Source organism: Zea mays, chromosome 10 (genome assembly GCF_902167145.1).
Source record: "Zea mays cultivar B73 chromosome 10, Zm-B73-REFERENCE-NAM-5.0, whole genome shotgun sequence".
NCBI classification, from domain to species: Eukaryota; Viridiplantae; Streptophyta; class Magnoliopsida; order Poales; family Poaceae; genus Zea; species Zea mays.
Window position 1 is genome coordinate 128218833 of NC_050105.1, and position 19476 is coordinate 128238308.

Consider the following 19476-nt stretch of genomic DNA (forward strand, 5'->3'; position numbering starts at 1 on the left):
TGATTGAGCGACCAAGTTTCGACGTGTTCTGCGATCCAAAGCCGGACATCCGCTACGCCGTTGAATCTTCTACTAGATTCACACGACAGCGAGAACAATTTTCTACTAGTGCAAAATTTGGTTTAAAAAAATCCATCCGCTTTGACCACAGCCTAAACAAAACCTTTTCCCTCTTCTCTGGTCGTTTCTCCAGCCGGGCGGCTGGCCTCGACCCTCGAGATTTATACTCGGGGACATGTGCGTTTCACACTTTACATTTTTACGTAAAAATGGTGACTGGTCAAGTTGGCCGTCGAATAGTTCTTTCCTTCTGCTTTGGAAAAAGGAACGATCCGCAGCAGAGAACATCGACTTAAACAAGCAACCGGACCGAGATGTTTCCTTGCTGCCTTGCCCACTTTTGTCGGTCAAAAAAACTAAAAACGAAAAACAAAATGTATAATTTTCTCAACAAATCTGGAAAAACATAAAAAAATGTACTAGCTCTCTTCTGCGCGCCAACTCGTACCGGCTACAAACACGACACGCGCAGCGACCAGACCCGCACCTGGCCGTCGAAGCTCGCGCTGCACACCCTCCACTCCTCGTCGCCGCCGCCGCCGTCTACACCGCCTGCCCGGGACCGCTTCTGGAGGACCGGCAGGGGCGCCGCCGCGACCGACCGGACGGCGGTGCCGTGGCCGTCGATCACGGCGACGCAGGCGTAACCCCTGCCGTCCGCGGCGCGGCGCCAGGCCCGCACCGTCTGGTCCGCGGACCCGCTGACGACCAGCCCGCCGGGCGCGCACGCGACGGAGAGCACGGCCTTGCGGTGGCCCCTGAGGGCCCCGACCGCGGCCATGTGGCTGGCGCTGTCCTCGCGCTCCCACACCAGGACGCAGCGGTCGTTGCCGCCCGAGTACAGCGCCTGGCCCCCGCGCCCGACGGCCAGGGCGTTCACCGCCGCCGTGTGGCGGGACAGCGTGGCGACCAGGTGGTAGACGGGCTGCTTCTTGCCGCGCGCGGCGGGGCGGGGGCGGGGACGGGGCGCCCACACGCGGACGCGCCTGTCGGCGGAGCCCGTGTACACGGTGCCGTCGGGCGCCACAGCCACGGCGTTCACGGCGTCGTCGTGCGCCGCCAGCGACTGCAGGCACCGCAGCGACGGCGCCGCCCACACCTTGAGCGTCTTGTCCCAGGACACGGAGAAGAGGAGGCGCCCGTCGGCGGACGCCGCCACGCCCGACACGGCGTCGGCGTGCTCGATCCAGAGCCGCCGGTGGTGCCGGCGGACGGCGACGTGGTTGGACGGGACGGGGAACCGGCGGAGGCGGTCGGAGACCGTGGGGAGCGCCGCGGCGAGGCGGATCCTGCCAGGCGATCGCGAGGACACCCGCCACAGGCGCAGGCGCCCGTCCTGGTGCCCCGTCACGGCCGCGCCGCCGCCGCCGCCGCCGGGGAGGCGCGCCACGCACTTGACCGAGCCCGCGCCCGCGCCCGCGGCGGCGTCGGAGGTGGAGGTCGCCTCCAGCGTCGACAGGTCGTGGAGCGCCACGCACGACGGCCGCGCGACGACGAGGCCGGGCAGGGAGCCCCCCGTCGCCGCGACGACGGCGGCGCACGGCGAGGGGCGCGCGGACAGAGGGAGGAGCGTGGCGACGTGGACGAACGACGCGGCGAGGCTAGCGCTCGTCGCTGAGGAGAGCGAAGGGAGGGACGTCGAGGACGACGACTCCGACACGGCCGCCGCCGCCGCGGACGACGTGGAGACGGTCGACGAGGAGGACGACACCGCTGTGGCCCGCTTGGTGCTGCTGCTTGCGCTCCCCTCCCCGTCTCCGTCGCCGGTGCCGGTGCCGGTGGCCATGCAGAGGCGCGGAAGAAGCTTCATTTGGACCGTGACGGGCTACCACTCTGTCCCTGACTCCCTGTGGTCTGGTTGTGCGTGGCACACAGCTCGAGACGTCGAGTAGAATGAGTGAGCGACGGGTCAGCCGAGGCTCGACTGCAATGCTAGTCTATTTGTACAAGACAAGGCGCGGGTGCCCCGGCACCGGGCATCCGACGGCCCGGGGGCGCGGCAGCACGTGTCTGAGGACTGAGGAGAGACCTTGGACGATCCAGATCGACCTGATGTAACCCGTCGGAAGCTGGAGGCGCTGTCGTGTCAATGTGCGATGTGATGAACGGCCGGGTAACGTGCGCTTCCTCCAGGTCCCGATCAAGCTGTGACCCAGATGCTGGTGCACTGTCGGCTCGAGGCAGAGTATTGCAGGATCACTCTCTTTTTTTCAGTTAGTCTGTATACGTTATGGTTGTCTTTAGTAGACCATATAAAATAGAATTTGCACACACTATTTATAAAATGAAATTTTGAAATAAAAGATGTGATAAAGGATGAGATAGGAGAGACTATTTTCGGTGGATCCTATAAAATAGGAGACGTGACATTATAGATCTTCTTAACATTGTTTTCCGGAGATTGCATAAAAAATTTAGTCCCTGTCACATTAAATGTTCAAATGATAACTACGAGTATTAAATATAAACTAATTATTAAATTAATTACAAAGACTAAAAGATGAGACAAATTTATTAAACCTAGTTAAGTCTACATTTAATTATGATATTGAAACATTTGATGTGACACCAATTAAACTTTAGCCAGAGGACCAAACACCTAGGGGTGTAACCGGATCGAATACGGACGGATATCAATGAAATCATATTTGTTTTCATATTTTTAGTCGGATTCGAATTCGAATACGAATAGCTTCGAATATGAATACAAATACGGATGTTCTCGAATACAAATACGGATAGTCGTGGATCGAATACGGAGCTAATCGGACACGGATAGCGTCGGTAACGAATATTTTTGTCGGATATCAATAAGACACCATTCCACACATATCATAGTTGTAATCATTTAGCATCTCCTTTAGTCCAAACATTTTTTAGAATTATATGTGCACATATGCTACACCTCCATAAAAATCCATGAATTTCTAAGGCTATTTTGAGTATTGTTAATTTCTTTATGTAGAAAATCATGAAAATGCAATTAAATTCATAAAATATTGATAACTATGATATGTGGTTTCACGTGTTATTATGACATGTGGTTTCACTTATTATTATGGTGGTTTCACATGTAATCATTATGGGTTTCACAAGTAGAAATGAAATGAAATAATTGATGACATCTTGTGGTTTTTATGGTTCAAACATTTTTGAAGATGCTATATGGACATATGTTACTCATACGTCAAATTTCGTGAATTTTTGAGACTATTTGTATATTATTAATTTCTTTTTGCAGAAAATCATCAAAATGCATTTAAATCCATAAAATATTATAGTATCGACAAAAAATCGCAAATAAGTTATCATGACTAATAAACATTCCATAAGAAGATAACCTCAAGTCCCTACATGAAAATGAGAAAGTGAAATAAAGGTTATGTTGAAACTTGGATACTTAAGCTGATTTCACGTGTAACTCACACAACAAGTGTAAGAAAATGAAAAGAATCACTGGCATCTTATGGACTTTATGACCCAAACATTTTTTAGAATTTTATGTAGCCAAATGTTAACCCTCCGTCAAATTTTATGAATTTCTAAGGCTATCTGTGTATTATTAATTTCTTTCTACAAAAAATCATCAAAATGTAATTAAAATCATAAAATAATCTAGTGTCTACCAGAAATTGCAAATAAGTTACCAGGACCAATAAACATTCTATTAAAGATAATATGAAGTCTCTATGTGAAAATGATAAAGTGAAGTATTGATTATGTAAAAATTTGGATAGTTAAGGTGATATCACATGTAACTCACGTAACAAGTGAAAGTGAATTAAAAGAAATATTGACAATCTTTAGATTTTATGTCCCAAACATTTTTGAGGATGCTATATGGGCATATATTGCTCCTCCATCAAATTTCATGATTTTTTAGACTATTTGTGTATTATTATAATTTTTTCTACGGAAAATTATCAAAATGCATTTAAATTCATCAAATATTCCACTATCGACCGAAAATTGCAAATATGTTACCAGGAACAATAAATATTATATAAGAACATAACCTCAAATCCCCATATGAAAATGATAAAGTGAAGTATTGATTGTGTTGAAACTTGGATATTTAGGGTGATTCCACATGTAACTATCCGAATATCTAAAATCTGAAATCTGGTAAGATATCTGGTAGATGTCCGGATATCCGAAATATGAAATCCGGATAGTTATCCGAGAAGATATCCGGATATCCGAAATCCGACGGATATCAGTCATATCATATCCGTATCCGATATCCGAACTGTACTATCCGAATTCGAATCTGAAATCCGAAAATTCTGTGGATATCCGAAAAAACTATCCAACCGAATAATTAGCCTCTTCGGACGGTCGGATGGTCGGATAATATCCGTACCGTTTACACCCCCCTACAAACACCCCTTAGAAAACCCATTTGAATACAGAAACTAAACTTTAGTCCATACCAAAACGAATGTTCGGATGTTAGATATAAGTATTAAAATAGTTCAATTACAAAACTAATTATATAGACGAGGACTAAAGTATAAGACAAATGTATTAGGTCTAATTAGTCTATGATTCGCATATGTGATGCTACAATAACTATTTGCTAATCATGGATTCATTATGTTTAATAAAATTGCCTACTTCGTCAGAAGAACCAAAAACCCTTAAAGCAGGTTTGGTGACAAAAAAAAATAGAGAGGACGGGAGAGGAAATCCACTAGGGCTGGTTTGGTGATCCACTCTAAATCTCTAGTCACAAAATCAACCTTTGCTATTGAAAAAATGAATTGCAACGAATTTGCTCCCCCATAATATATCCCCTCTAATTCTCTTGCTATCAAACCAGCGCTTACACAGCGCTACGACAGAAAAGATCGTTGTGAATCTGCACGTGCTTCGCAAACAAGTTTCCAAACATTTTCGGTGTTCAGAAACAGTAACTGATTTCAAATATCTTGTTCCTGCACGGAGGCTAGAGCGAGACAAACTTTCTCGGAAAAGGAATACACCGAGTAGTACGTCCGTTCTCAAATATTTATTGTCCGTTAATTTATTTTGAACTAATCGGTGATAAATAAAAAAAATTTAGGACGAGCTCTTTGCGCTTAGGATGGACAAAATCGAGATCGCAGTCTAGCTGCAAAAACTAGTGTCCTAAAACGAGAGTGAAAACAAGCGTTAGGACAGCCGTTCCACCAAGAGCTAGGACGCGTGTCACCAATAACACAGCACTTGGGCTTTCTTTGATCCAATCGCAGCACGTTCTGCCCGAAAGCGTTGGATTATTAGCTAGGGAAACATTAGCCTCCAACGTTGTAATTTAATGGTAGAAAAAGGCAAAGAAACCGGACAAATGTCGCATAAAATATGGCGACTGATCAGTGAGTGAGAGAGCGCTCTCCCGTCCCAGGCTCCCAGCACGTCTCAGAAAAAGGCAGGTGTGAGGATCACGGCCCGATCTCCGCGTGTTCCCCAACTACTATACGATCGGAGGTCTTAAGCAAATTAACAAATCCAGCAGCAGGCTTCAATTTGGTCCTGGTCCCCCCCGCCAGCTCTCTGCAGCCGCCCTAGCTAGAACACGATTAATTAGTATATTTTAGGCGGTATTAGTATTTTAGCCTATATATGCTTTCTCACAGCCCTCGGATCTCAAAATGTTCAGCGTTTTATTTGCAAAGAAACTAGTCAGCTTGAGAAGCAAGCCGGCCTGGAATGCATGGCGCTGCGAGGGCGCAAGGAATATCATGGCCCGGCCTCAGCCATGTCGTTTGAGTGGGAGAAGCTAGCGGCAAAGAATATTTGTTATCTACTACGTATATATCCCCCACTGGCCTATACTGCCTATGTCACACACTACTTTCTTTTTCATTAAAAAAACAAGAACTTGCTTTTCAAAGCCCAATGTATTCTTTGCCGCTATTAGGGATGGCAGCGGGTCGTGTTGTGTTCGGGTCTGATAATACCTGATCTGATATCATACCCGACCCTTATACAAATATGTATACCCACCAAGTCAATCGGGTAAAAAAATGGATCCGTACCCGTACCCATCGGGTATCCGTCGGGTATCGGGTATCCGGTGGATATGGTACTGTAAGATATAAATTTGCGTGTAAATTAATGAGCAACACAGTTTATGACAGATGGAAGTTAATAAATGTCGGGTACCGTAATTAGGGGTACCCCTAACAGTCCTAAGCATGGCTGAAAAGCATCTTCAAAACAGACCGTAAAGGCTGGTAAGCACAGCGCAAAGTCAAAGCCCCATCTACCAGGGGACGCAATCTCGTCTCGCCCGAGCCCGGCCTCGGGCAAGAACAGTGGTCCCGGACGGATTCACGCCTCGCCTAAGGGCCCCCTCAGGCAGCGGGCGCACCACCGGCTCGTCCGAGGCTAAGCTCGGGCAAACTTTGTCGTATAGCAACCTCGGCCAAATCGCCTTACCACCGACCATAGCGCATGCGCATTTAATGCAAGGATCGCCTGACACCTTATCCTGACACGCGCGCCGCAGTCGGTAGGGTCGAAATGACCGCAATCACTTCGCCCCTTTACTGATCGTTCTGACAGGAAAACAACACTATTCACCCCGTTCCGACTACTGTGCCAACCACCAGGGTAAGACTAACAACAGTAAGTCACGGCCTCTCCCGAGTTCGGCCTCGGGCGCAACAGGGAGCTCCGCCTCACCTGACCCCAGGCCTCGGCCTCAGCCTCGGCCTCGGGAGAAGGTCTCCGCCTCGCCCGACCTCGGCCTCGGACCGACTACGCTACAGGGGATACATCATTACCCTACCTCTAGCTAGCCGCCTCAGGCTACGAAGGAACAAGACCAGAGTCACATCTAGATTACTCCGGCAACAGGTAATGATGGTTCCCCGCATGCGTCCATGACGTCAATAGTCCTCAAGCTCTCTACGAAGGCATAGAAACGTCAGCAGGGCCCAGGACCGCACCACCAGCTACGCTTCTATAGGGCTCAAGCACTTCTCTGCAGGCCACGTTAGCACATAGCAACACCCCCATATGTATAGCTGGACCATCCCCTTGTGTCTATAAAAGGGGATGCCCAGGGCCTTCTCAAGGGAAGGGGGGAGAAGAAGAGGGGAGGAGAGCACGGGCAGCAAGGGCAACGGAGACGGACTCACTCAAACATCGAGCTCCACTCCGCAACACTAGACTCCTCAGGAGGCCTAGGACCCGTTCCCTCTCTCGTGAAGCTTGTAACCCCTACTGCAAGCACCCTGGTGCAAGATAATATAAGCCTTATCCCTCCTCTTGTGTTCCATCTTGCATCAACCCATCTGGACAGGGGTATGCAGCACAAAATTCACTAGTCGGTCCGGTTGAGAGTCCCCCGGGTCCGAAACGTCGACAGTTGGCGCGCTAGGTAGGGGCACGCTGCGTGTTGACAATACTTTCCCATTGAGTTCCAGATGGACAACCTTCAGCAGCCTCTTCAGCCCGGGACGATGCTCTGCTTTGGGAGTCTCGAGTTCATGTCCCCCGACGGCGGCTACGACATGGTACTCCTCCCCCCACAGCACGACAACAACGACGGTCGACGGCTCGCCCAGCGGAGGCGAACTCGACGACGGCGACATCTCCCCGTGGCGGAAGAGGAACACCCGAGTCAACCCTGCCACGCTCCTCGCCGGAGGAGGCGGAGACGGGGCAACCATGGCCAGCCAGGAGGCAGCGCCTCGTCGGCTGTCAGACCGGAGCGAGTCGACGACGCCGACACCCCTGTGGGGGACATGTCGAGTGTTTTCCTCGCACCTGAGACAACGACGGGTGTCGCTTCCCAGCAAAACGCCAGCCCCAGGCGGACTGATGACGCTGGTACCTGTTGGGGGCCTTCGGCTTCCGAAGGTCCTCAAAAACATGATTTAACAATGTTTCTGGAGTATAATGTGTGAACAGGTATCTTCGGACTTGAATCAGAAAGGGAGAAGCTCAAAAGATACGAAGGTTGACACAGTGCCGAAGCTGTGAAGCAGGAAAGCTTCGGCATGTTCGCAGAAAGGGGAACCGACTTAAAGATGAAAAGGCCATTTAGACCTCGATAGAATGCTATAGAATTATCACCAAATGTAAAGGGCATGTATGTAATTTTGTATGGGTTGTACCCCGTGCCTATAAATAGGTGAACAGTACCCCCGTACTGTTCACGCTGACTTAGCATTTGCTTTTGCGTCACACTTGTATTTTCATTTCCTTCCAAGCCGAAGGTACATTTATAATTCAATATTGTTTCTATTCCTTTATGATGAGTTAATAAAGTTAAATGAATAATGTTATACGATTATTCATGCTATCTTTTATGTTTCATATGCTTCGTCTTTTACTAATGTATATTATAGTGATGAAAGTTAATCCTTCATGACCTTCGTCCGGGGATCATTATATCCTAAGGGAAATAATGCTTCGAAGGACGAAGGATCTTAATGTTTAACATTTTCTGTGTTGCCTTGTTCTTAACTCATAGCATTTGAGAACAAGTCCCCAACATTGGCGCCCACCTCCGGTGAACTCACTTCCACTTCGAGTCTTCGTGAACACCTTCGGAAGCTATAGACCTTCGCTATGGCGCCGAAGAAAGCTTCAGCGGCTGGGGCTGCAGCACTACAACCGCTGGACCACAACCAGGAGACCGTCTCTCTTCGGGAGGCCAGAAGCCAGAAGAGAAAAGCTGTTAGCCCGACGCTTGAGGAAGAAGAGCTAGACCAAGAAATCAGAGAGATGGAGATGCTACATCAACAAGTGCAGAGGAAGAAGGAGAAGATGGCCCGCCTAGCTGAGTTGCAAAGGCAAATTGACGAAGCTTCTGAGGAAGTTCGCCATCTCACTCACGATGAGCAGAACAGAAGGCCTCATCAGAAAGACCTTCATCAGGAGGGCTTCGTCAACGAAGACGACTGGTATGATAATTTCCATCAGGGAAATTTTGTTTTTGATGATGCTTCTCCTCTGTCTGCTGAGCTGCAGGCTACTCCTTGGCCTCCATCCTATAAGCCACCCCAGCTCCCCATGTTTGACGGCCACTCCGACCCGAAGCAATTCTTGATGAGCTACGAAGCAACAGTGTCTTCGTACGGGGGCAACGCTGCAGTCATGGCGAAGTCTTTCGTCATGGCCGTCAGGAATGTTGCTCAGACCTGGTATTCCTCCCTTCGGCCAGGAACAATCACTTCATGGCAGAAGCTGAAGGATATGTTACTGACCAGCTTTCAAGGATTTCAAACGAAGCCGGTTACAGCTCAAGCCCTCTTCCAGTGTATTCAGGATCACGAAGAATACCTTCAGGCGTATGTCCGAAGGTTCTTACGATTGAGGGCGCAGGCACCAACGGTGCCCAATGAAATCGTTATCGAAGCCATGATCAAGGGGCTTCGTCCTGGACCTGCAGCTCAATACTTTGCTCGGAAGCCTCCTCAGACCTTGGAGAAATTGCTCCAAAAGATGGATGAGTACATTCGTGCCGACAATGACTTTCGCCAGAGAAGGGAGGAGGCCTTCAGATTTTCTGAGATGACCAGGGGCTTCGGAGGGAGATACTACCCGAGGCATGTCCGTTCCATTCACAGCACTCAGAATGATGATAAGGGGAGTCAGCAAAACAGGCCGCAGTGCTCCTCACAGGCTTCGGGGCAACAACAAACTTCCTTTCGGCCACCAGCTCCAAGAGGCAGAGGCGCCAGGGGCTTCGGCGGAAGATTCGGAGATCAGCCAAGGAGACTGTTTTGCCTATTCTGTGGAGAGGGCAAGGGCCACACCACTAGGACGTGCCATGTTACAATCCAGAAGCAAAAGGAACTAGCCGAAGCTGCATCTCAACAAGCTCAGTCGAAGCAGGTTATGCATACTGCTTCGTTTCATCCGCCTTATGTCCCACAATACATAGACAACCACCCTGCGGCTTCTGTAGCTTCGGCAAGTCAACCTCAAGCTTCCTGGCAGCAGCTTCCGCCTCCACCTCCATTGCAGCAAGGTCAACAGCCAGAAGGGAGTCAATACGCTCCACAGCAGAGGGACTTCAGAGAACAGTCCGAAGCTCGCACAGTCAACAGCACTGTGCCAGAGTCGAAGCACATTTATTGACATATCCTACCTTTGATAGCAGTCTTTTCTATTCAGTTTTGTTTTCTGTCAAGCAAAAAACATTGATAGTTTCCATGTAATAATTTCGTTGTTTCCACGAGAAAAATTTATTTGATTCACAGGCCTAAGTTGCCGAAGCCTAAAATTTCTTCCGTTACCAAGAAGGACCTTCGGACTAAAAATCCTTCGGAGTAACAAAAAGTCGTTCTAAGGAACGCAGAGTAAGTTTATAAAGTCACAAAAAGTCGTTCCAAAGGGAGCGCAGCGTAAGTTTTCTGCTCAGAAGTCGTTCCTAAAGGAATGCAGAGCCTACAGCGAAAAATCAACGCTGATACCGTCTAAGTAAAAGACGAAGAAGCTCCTAAGGGAGGCTTACAGCGAGAAGTCAACGCTGATACCGTCTAAGTAAAAGACGAAGAAGCTCCTAAGGGAGGCTTACAGCGAAAAGTCAACGCTGATGCCGTCTAAGTAAAAGACGAAGAAGCTCCAAAGACGTTCCTAAGGGAATGCAGAGCTTACGAATATATTTTATGTGTATCTTCGGAACAAATGTCACATGCATAACATAACATCATCACATCATTTTGCATAGCATAAGCATCATACATCATATCGCATTTGGCAAGAGAAGGGGACACTCTCAACCTTCGAAGGGATGCTTTGAAAAAGTGACATTGAAATTGTATAGCTTCGGAATACAGTTTCGGGGAATATTTTCACGAAACATGGGCGAACTTTATCAGATCAATATCAAAGTTGCATAGCTTCGGAAAATAGCTTCGGAAAATGTTTTCACGAGGCATCGATGTCATTCATCAGAATAATTTTGACGAAGGCTATCTTCTTCACGACGCATGAAAAGAAGGGAAGGTGTTTTTTCGCCGAAGGCTCAAAAGTGGTATGTATTTAAAGTTTCATGCATCGTAAAGAATTCAATAATGAAAAGAGACTTGTATATTACATTCAAATGTACAAAGTGTTGCATAGATTACACTTTAAATGTTTTTTCCAAATAGCACCTAATCTTCCCTCAATACTGCTTCGGCGGCTTCATTCAGAAGTTGGTCAACAACCTTGTCCATGATAGTTTCGGCCATTTGATTAATTTCTTCATCCCCTTTTGTGTGGGGGTCGGCAGATCGTCCAACAGCTTCTGAGCGAAGAGAACACTTCTTCAGTACTTTTACAAATCGTGAGCAAAGTTTAAAATGAAAATTACAACGCAACAAGGACGACTAGTTGGTACCTAACTGTCCTTCGGGCTCCCTACTCCTTTCGGCAGCGTCTGCTACTCTTCTAGCATCGTGAATGCCTTTTTCGCTTCTTTCAATGATCTCTCGCGCCATTCCTCGGCCGCCGTCGTTCCAGATATCAGTAAAAAATTTGCCACCAACCACGCTCGCTTCGGCCGAGGGGTCCTTGATGTCTTCGGTAGATAAGGTAGCTTCGGATTGAGCTAAAAATTTTACATGTTCGCAACCTTTCTTCTCTAAGACGGAAGCAATTCCTCTGGCGCCCGAAAAAGCACATATGTCGCCACGACTGTTCAGAATCTCTTCGAAGGCCTCTGCTTCGTGGCTAATCCATTCCAGCGGACCTTCGGGATTGCCTCGAGAGAAATTCTCTTCGCTGGAAAAGGCGCCTACGCTGGCGAAGCTGGATTTAATTTTATTCACACATTCTACAGATTTGACATAGCATTTCCCCTGAGATGTGCGAAGCTCCTTAACTTTTGATTCCAATTTGTTGACCATAAAATCACTAAGTTCTCGTTTCGTTTCCTCAAGCGCGCGCTCCTCTTTAGCTCTAGCCAGCTGTTTCTGAAGATCTTTAATCTCGCGTTTTTGAGCTTCGGCCTGGGCCTTTGAAGCAACTTCGTCTTTTTTCACTTTATCTACCAGTGTAAGTAGAATTTTATCTTTTTCCAAAGCTTCGTTTCTCAGTTTGATAACTTCGGAGCGTAAATTATTAAACGCAATTTCATAACTTTCATCTTCGGCGCTCTTTTGCGCTCTTAACGCGTTGCTTAGGATCAGGCCCTATATGAAAAAAGAATTCATATAAGAAAAAAGGAATGAGTTGCGTAAAAAAAAAAGATAGGGGGTTTTTTCTCAAGTGTTTAATTCCCGTACCTTCAGGCTGTTGTACGCGAGGCTGTCTGCGAGATCCTCTTTCGTCATGGCACTTAACCCAGCTTCAAGCTTCGGAAAGCCTATGCTTCTCGCCATCTCTCGGCAGACGGATAGCTCTTTGTTATCAGGCAGGCAGTATAAGAAGTCATCTTCATTTGTTCCATTGAATATTACTGCCCCCTTCGGATATTTCAGCTCCTTTGCATAATGGTTGGCCTCATGAGTTTCTTCCTCAGATAGCTTTTTCCCCGAAGCATGTCGTATGATGTAATCATGCATGCCGGCAGGTGCTTCGGGGATGACGGTGTCCGTTTCTTCAACTAATATTGGTTCCGGAATTTTTACTGCTTCGGCTTCAAAAGGATGTTCTTTGAAGGGCTCTGAAGGCCCAGCTTCAGCTTCAGCTTGTTGAGCCGAAGCTTCAGTAGAAGCTTCAGCAACTTCAACACTCTTTTTTGGAATTGTGCTTGAAGACTTAATTGTCTCCAAGACGTCTAGTACATTTACCATTCTTTTCCTTTTTGGGGTCACTGATGGCCCCTTTTGGTTTTTTGCTGTCCCAATGATTGTTGTAGGACTCAAAACTTCTGATGTTTTGGAGCCCTCAGTTGCTTCTTTTACCTCCTCAATTTTTTCTGTGAGCGGCGCTTCGGTTTTCTCTTTTGTTTCTGACAACAAAATGTTTGATTGTTCTGATTCTATCTTTGGTGGCACTTCGGCCGTTTCTGCGATCTCTGGCAACAAGGCTGGCTCGATTAGTTTTTCAGCTTCGGTGGCTGAAGAAGTCTTCCCGGTAAACTCCGGCACCGAAGCTGGTTCAATATAACGAGGCCGTTGCGTAAGAACCTTTATCTTTTTCCTTTTGGGTTCTGGCTCGCTAGGAGCAGCTGCAGCTTCTTCTTTTGCAGAGATTGTGTTTTTTCTCTTCTGCCTTCGAATGGGATAGCAGTAATCAGGGTAGACAAATCCAATGGCATCAAATACCCGATTCAGTCTCTTCTTTTTTCGGCCTCCGAAGGCTGCTGACATTGCATTATCTTCAGCCTTCGAGTAGGTCCCGAGTAGCTCATCACTTAAATTGTCAATGCTTTTCAACCACTCATCATCTGGCTCAATAAATTTATCTCCAAATTTGAACGTGTACTTCAGTCTCACAAGCTCACCTTCGTCGGCCTCTTTTATGGTTTCTTGTGGCATTTCCCATTTCTCAGCAAGCGGCCACACCCTGAAGGCGATATGTTCTTGTACTAAGTCCCTTGTTCCTATAAAAGAGCAGACAACGCCGAAGGCTCTTTGGCACTCTTCGGCGGCTTCGTTCATTTCAACCTTCGGCCTCCGAAGGCCGAAGCTTTGCCAAATAGGACGCATAATTATACCTTTGATGTCTTCTCGTGCTGATAAGTCATTCTTCACATAAAACCATTCTGTCATCCAATCCCCGGGCCATCTCTTCCGAAAGGTTGGCACGGGACAGCTTGCCCCGGACCGAGAAACGAAGCTGTAGCAGCCAAAGTTGTTATGGTACTGTTCTTTGCCCCAAGGCTTTGTTTCATATAATAATTCATGAACATTACAAAAGCTTCTTGCGTCAGGCTTCAGACCTTGACTCCTCGCGGCCCACACAAAGATATTTAGCCTTATAATTGCCTCGGGAGTAAGTTGATGAAGATAGACTTCGAAGATTTTCAACACCTCCACGACGAAGCTGCTCAAGGGGAATCGCAATCCAGCTTTCAAAAAGCTTCGGTACACCACAACTTCATTTTCTTCAGGGTGTGGACAAGTTTTTTCCCCTTCGTCCGCCCTCACAATAGACAGATCCCGGAAATACCTTCCTCTCATATTAACAAGATGATTCTCTTTGATAGTTGACTTACCATAAACTGAATGGCTTGGTCGCCAGGGGCGATCTTCGGAGTCTTCGCCACCGCTGTCCATATCATAACTTTCACTGTCACCAGTATCTTCAGACAACCCCTCCAGAATTTCCTTGGTAATCTTTTCTGTGTTGGACTTCGACATCGCTATAAGAAACCCTAGGTTCTTCTCTTCATCAAGACTCAGCTTCATCTCAGCAGCAGCCTTCTTAGCAGCTTCAGACATCTTCGGAAGCGTTAAAAAACTGTTTCTAAAAGCCGAAGCTTCAAAGCTAAAAACTTAGCAGATCACAGTGCACAAGAGCTAAAAAATGAGTGAGCAGGAGTGGTTGGCCAGAAAGCGTGCAAAATAAGTTTGCGGTATGGCCGTATTTATACGCTTGATGCGTTGAAAGTTGAAAGACCCCACTTGTCATTGAATGTTGCTATTCTAGCAAAGGGAAGGTGTTTTTTCGGACCTTCGGCATAAAGCCTTCGTTCATATCGCAATCTGAATTTATTATTTCAAACAAATTAATATTGCGAGGGGCTACTGTTGGGGGCCTTCGGCTTCCGAAGGTCCTCAAAAACATGATTTAACAATGTTTCTGGAGTATAATGTGTGAACAGGTATCTTCGGACTTGAATCAGAAAGGGAGAAGCTCAAAAGATACGAAGGTTGACACAGTGCCGAAGCTGTGAAGCAGGAAAGCTTCGGCATGTTCGCAGAAAGGGGAACCGACTTAAAGATGAAAAGGCCATTTAGACCTCGATAGAATGCTATAGAATTATCACCAAATGTAAAGGGCATGTATGTAATTTTGTATGGGTTGTACCCCGTGCCTATAAATAGGTGAACAGTACCCCCGTACTGTTCACGCTGACTTAGCATTTGCTTTTGCGTCACACTTGTATTTTCATTTCCTTCCAAGCCGAAGGTACATTTATAATTCAATATTGTTTCTATTCCTTTATGATGAGTTAATAAAGTTAAATGAATAATGTTATACGATTATTCATGCTATCTTTTATGTTTCATATGCTTCGTCTTTTACTAATGTATATTATAGTGATGAAAGTTAATCCTTCATGACCTTCGTCCGGGGATCATTATATCCTAAGGGAAATAATGCTTCGAAGGACGAAGGATCTTAATGTTTAACATTTTCTGTGTTGCCTTGTTCTTAACTCATAGCATTTGAGAACAAGTCCCCAACAGTACCCTTGCGAGGGACTTGTCGGGCATTAGTCTCGCACCTGAGATAACGACACATTCCACCTCCGATGCAACTTCGCCGCCGCCCACCAACCAAGAGGTACCTTCAGTTTTCCATCCTGTTCCCTTTAGGTTCAGCTTCGACCCACCAAGCGACCCCGCTTCGGTAAGCGCTTTCGTAAGGGCGTACCCTGACCTTCCGGGGTACCATATGTGGTCAACCTGGGACCGACTGACGGCCGTCTCAACCTCCGGACCCGCGGGTTCCGAGGAAGAGGACGACCCCGACGTCAGTTGGGATTTCTCCGGACTCCGTGATCCCGGTGCCATGCAAGACTTCATGTCCGCATGTGACCACTGCCTCTCCGGCTGCTCTGATGATGGCCACAGCCTCGACGACGAGGGTTGCGACCCAACTCGCGAGTGCTTCCACATCGATCAAGAAGATCACGACGGAGACAACCACCCCAGCATGCCAGGGGGCGATGGCGCCCTTGCACCTGCGTCTCGCGTTGAGATCCCGCGAAAGCTAGCTGTGGCCCAGGTCCCCACGGGGGTCAGGGCTCACAGCTCGAGCAACTCCGCGAGATGCAGACCAAGCTCAACGAAGAAACGGGGCGACTTGTGCAGCTCCGACAAAACCTCGAGCAAGAGTGGGCAGGCCGAGCGCTCGCCGGAGGAGCGCGTCATCGGGCCCGGGACGTCCAGCGCCGTATTGATGACGAGGCCAGGGCAATGCTGCCCCAGCCTTCAATGGGGTCGACCAAAACCTAGCTGCAGCGGCGATGTTACTTCAAACGATGCCGGAGCCATCTACCACCGAGAGGCGGCGTATCCAAGGCAAACTCAAAGACCTCCTGGAAAATGCCGCAGCCCGACGAGCCGAGAGCTCTGCCTCCCGAAGGCGAGGGTGCCCCTCAGTGCATCACGTAGCGTCCTCCCGACACATGCGCGAGGCCCCGGTCCACACCGAGCCCACAGGAGGCGAGACACCTGTAGCCTGGGATTGCCTCGACGACGAGCAATACCACCGCGACCGTCGAGCCCGCCTCGAGGAGAAGGTGCACCGAGGCTACCACCCTAGACGTGGGGGACGCTACAACAGTGAGGAGGATCGGAGCCCCTCACCCGAACCACTAGGCCCGCGGGTCTTTAGCCGAGCCATACGACGAGCGTTGTTCCCGGCCCGGTTCCGAGCCCTGACTACCATCACCAAGTACTCGAGGGAGACGAGGCCAGAGTTTTGGCTCGCGGATTACCGGCTGGCGTGCCAGTTGGGAGGGACGGACGACGACAACCTCATCATTCGCAACCTCCCCTTTTCCTCTCTGACGCTGCCCGGGCCTGGCTAGAGCATCTGCCCCCCGCGCAGATCTTCGACTGGGACGACCTAGTCAAGGCCTTCGCTAGAAATTTCCAAAGTACGTACGTGCGACCTGGGAACTCATGGGATCTCCGGAGCTGCCGCCAGCAGCCAGGGGAATCCCTGCTAGAGTACATCCAGCGGTTTTCAAAGCAGTGCACCGAATTGCCTAACATCACTGACTCGGACGTCATCGGAGCATTCCTCGCCGGCACCACTTGCCGGGACCTAGTAAGCAAACTGGGGCGCAAGACACCCACCAAGGCGAGCGAATTGATGGACATAGCCACCAGGTTCGCCTCTGGTCAGGAGGCGGTCGAAGCCATCTTCCGGAAGGACAAGCAGCCTCAGGGAAGGCAGAAGGAAGATGACCCCAAGGCATCCGTCCAGCGTGGCACGAAGAAGTAGACCAGGAAGAAGGTGCAAGCAAAACGCAACGCCGTTGACGCGGATCTCGTCGCTGCTGCCGAGCATAGGAACCCTCGGAAGCCTCCCGGAGGGGCCAACGTGTTCGACAAGATGCTCAAGGAGTCGTGCCCCTATCACAGGAGTCTCGTCAAGCACACCCTTGAAGAGTGCGACATGCTCTGGCGTTACTTCAATAAGGCTGGACCCTCGGCGGAAGACGACAAGGACCAAGGTAACAACAAGAAGGGAGGCGACAAGGAAGAAGAGTTCCCAGAAGTCCACAACTGCTTCATGATCTACGGTGGGCAAATGGCGGATGCCTCGGCTCGACACCGCAAGCAGGAGCGCCGGGAGGTCTGCTCGGTGAAGGTAGCAACGCCAGTCTACCTAGACTGGTCCGACAAGCCCATTACCTTCGACCAAGGCGACCACCCCGACTACGTGCAGAGCACAGGGAGATACACGCTTGTCGTCGACCCAATCATCGGCAACGTTAGGCTCTCCAAGGTCCTCATGGACGGAGGCAGTAGCCTCAACATCATCTACGCCAAGACCCTAGAGCTCTTGGGGTTGATCGGTCCGAGATCCGGGCTGGTACAACACCCTTCCACGGGATTGCACCCGGAAAGTGTATCCTACCCCTCGAACAGATTGACTTGCCCGTCTGCTTCGGAACTCCCTCCAACTTTCGAAAGGAAACCCTCACCTTCGAGGTAGTCGGGTTCCGAGGGACCTATCACGCAGTGCTGGGAAGACCGTGCTACGCCAAGTTCATGGCCATCCCCAACTACACTTACCTCAAGATTAAGATGCCTGGCCCCAAGGGAGTCATCACCGTCGGACCCACGTACCGCCATGCTTACGAGTGCGACATGGAATGCGTGGAGTACGCCGAAGCCCTCGTCGAGTCCGAAGCCCTCATTGCCGACCTGGATTGCCTCTCCAAAGAGGCGCCCGATGCAAAGCGGCACACCGGCAACTTCGAGCCAGCCGAGGCAGTCAAATCTGTCTCTCTCGACCCCAGCAACGATGCCAGCAAGAAAGTCAGGATCGGCTCCGAGCTCGACCCCAAATAGGAAGCAGTGCTCGTCGACTTTCTCCGCGCAAACGCCGACGTTTTTGCGTGGAGTCCCTCGGACATGCCAGGCATACCAAGGGATGTCGCCGAGCACTCACTGGACATCCGAGCCAGAGCCCAACCCATGAAACAGCACCTGCGCCGTTTTGATGAAGAAAAGCGCAGAGCCATAGGCGAGGAGGTCCACAAGCTAATGGCTGCAGGGTTCATCAAAGAGGTATTTGTTGGGGGCTTGTTCTCAAATGCTATGAATCAAGAACAAGACAACACAAAAATGTTAAATGTCGAACTCCTTCGCCCTTAGAAACGTTATATCCCTTCGGGTATAACGAATCTCAGACGAAGGTTACAAAAGGAAAGACCTTCGCAAGATAGACAAGTGATCAAAATAAGGCAAGTATACATAATGTGCGAGTGATAATACCAGTATTTCCATCGATATATTTCCACTATCGAATTTATAAAAATGAATTACAAATGTACCTTCGAATTGATGAAGAGTAAAGGTACAAAGCTGATGCGAAAAAGCATATGCCAAGTCAGCGTGAACAGTACGGGAGTACTGTTCACCTATTTATAGACTCGGGTCGCAGCCCGTGTAAAATTACATAGATGCCCTTTACATTTATCAATAACTACAGTAATTCTTCGAGGTCCAATTTGCCTTTTCATCTTTAAGTCGGTTCTTCTTTTCTGTTGTTGTGCCGAAGCCTTTCTGCACATAGCTTCGTGATCGTCTTATCCTTCGTCATGATCGTTTTTCATTTCAGTCAAGCTTCGTAACCTGACTCCGAAGGTGCCTGTTCCGAAGGTGCTTGTTCACATATTACACTTGGAAAATATTATCAAATTATGTTTCTTGAGGACCTTCGGGAGCCGAAGGCCCCCAACAGTAGCCCCTCGCAATATCAATTTATTGTCACGATAAATTCATATTGCGACATGGACGAAGGCTTTAAGCCGAAGGTCCGAAAAAACACCTTCCTTTTGCTAGAATAGCAACAGTCATTGACAAGCGGGGCCCTCCAGTTTTCGACATACTGGGTGTATAAATACAAGCTCACCGCGGGTTTATTTGGCACGCCCTTTTGCCACCTGCTTTCTACTCACCCAGCTTCTAGCTAACGCGCGACAACATCTGCTCGGTCTTAAATTTTTAAGCTTCGGCTTCTAGTCTAGTTTGCCAGCATTCGCGAAAATGTCTGAGGATAAGACAACTACTGGTGCTTCGAAGCTTAGCCTTTCGGAGGAAATGCACCTAGGTTTTCTTGAGTCAATGTCGA

At 48.8% G+C, this 19476-nt stretch overlaps 1 protein-coding gene across 1 annotated transcript; it reads right to left on the reverse strand.

Moving 5' to 3' along the window:
• Nucleotides 1-418: 418 nt before the first annotated feature.
• On the reverse strand, nt 419-2192 carry LOC100285051 (uncharacterized). The gene has a single exon (NM_001367199.1). It carries the CDS (start codon nt 1868-1870, stop codon nt 512-514), a length of 1359 nt encoding a protein of 452 aa, NP_001354128.1. The 5' UTR covers nt 1871-2192; the 3' UTR covers nt 419-511.
• Between the last annotated feature and the right edge of the window lie 17284 nt (nt 2193-19476).

Excerpts from the sequence above, each read along its gene's own strand:
- LOC100285051 (NM_001367199.1), bottom strand. The coding sequence starts at position 1,870 with ATGAAGCTTCTTCCGCGCCTCTGCATGGCCACCGGCACCGGCACCGGC.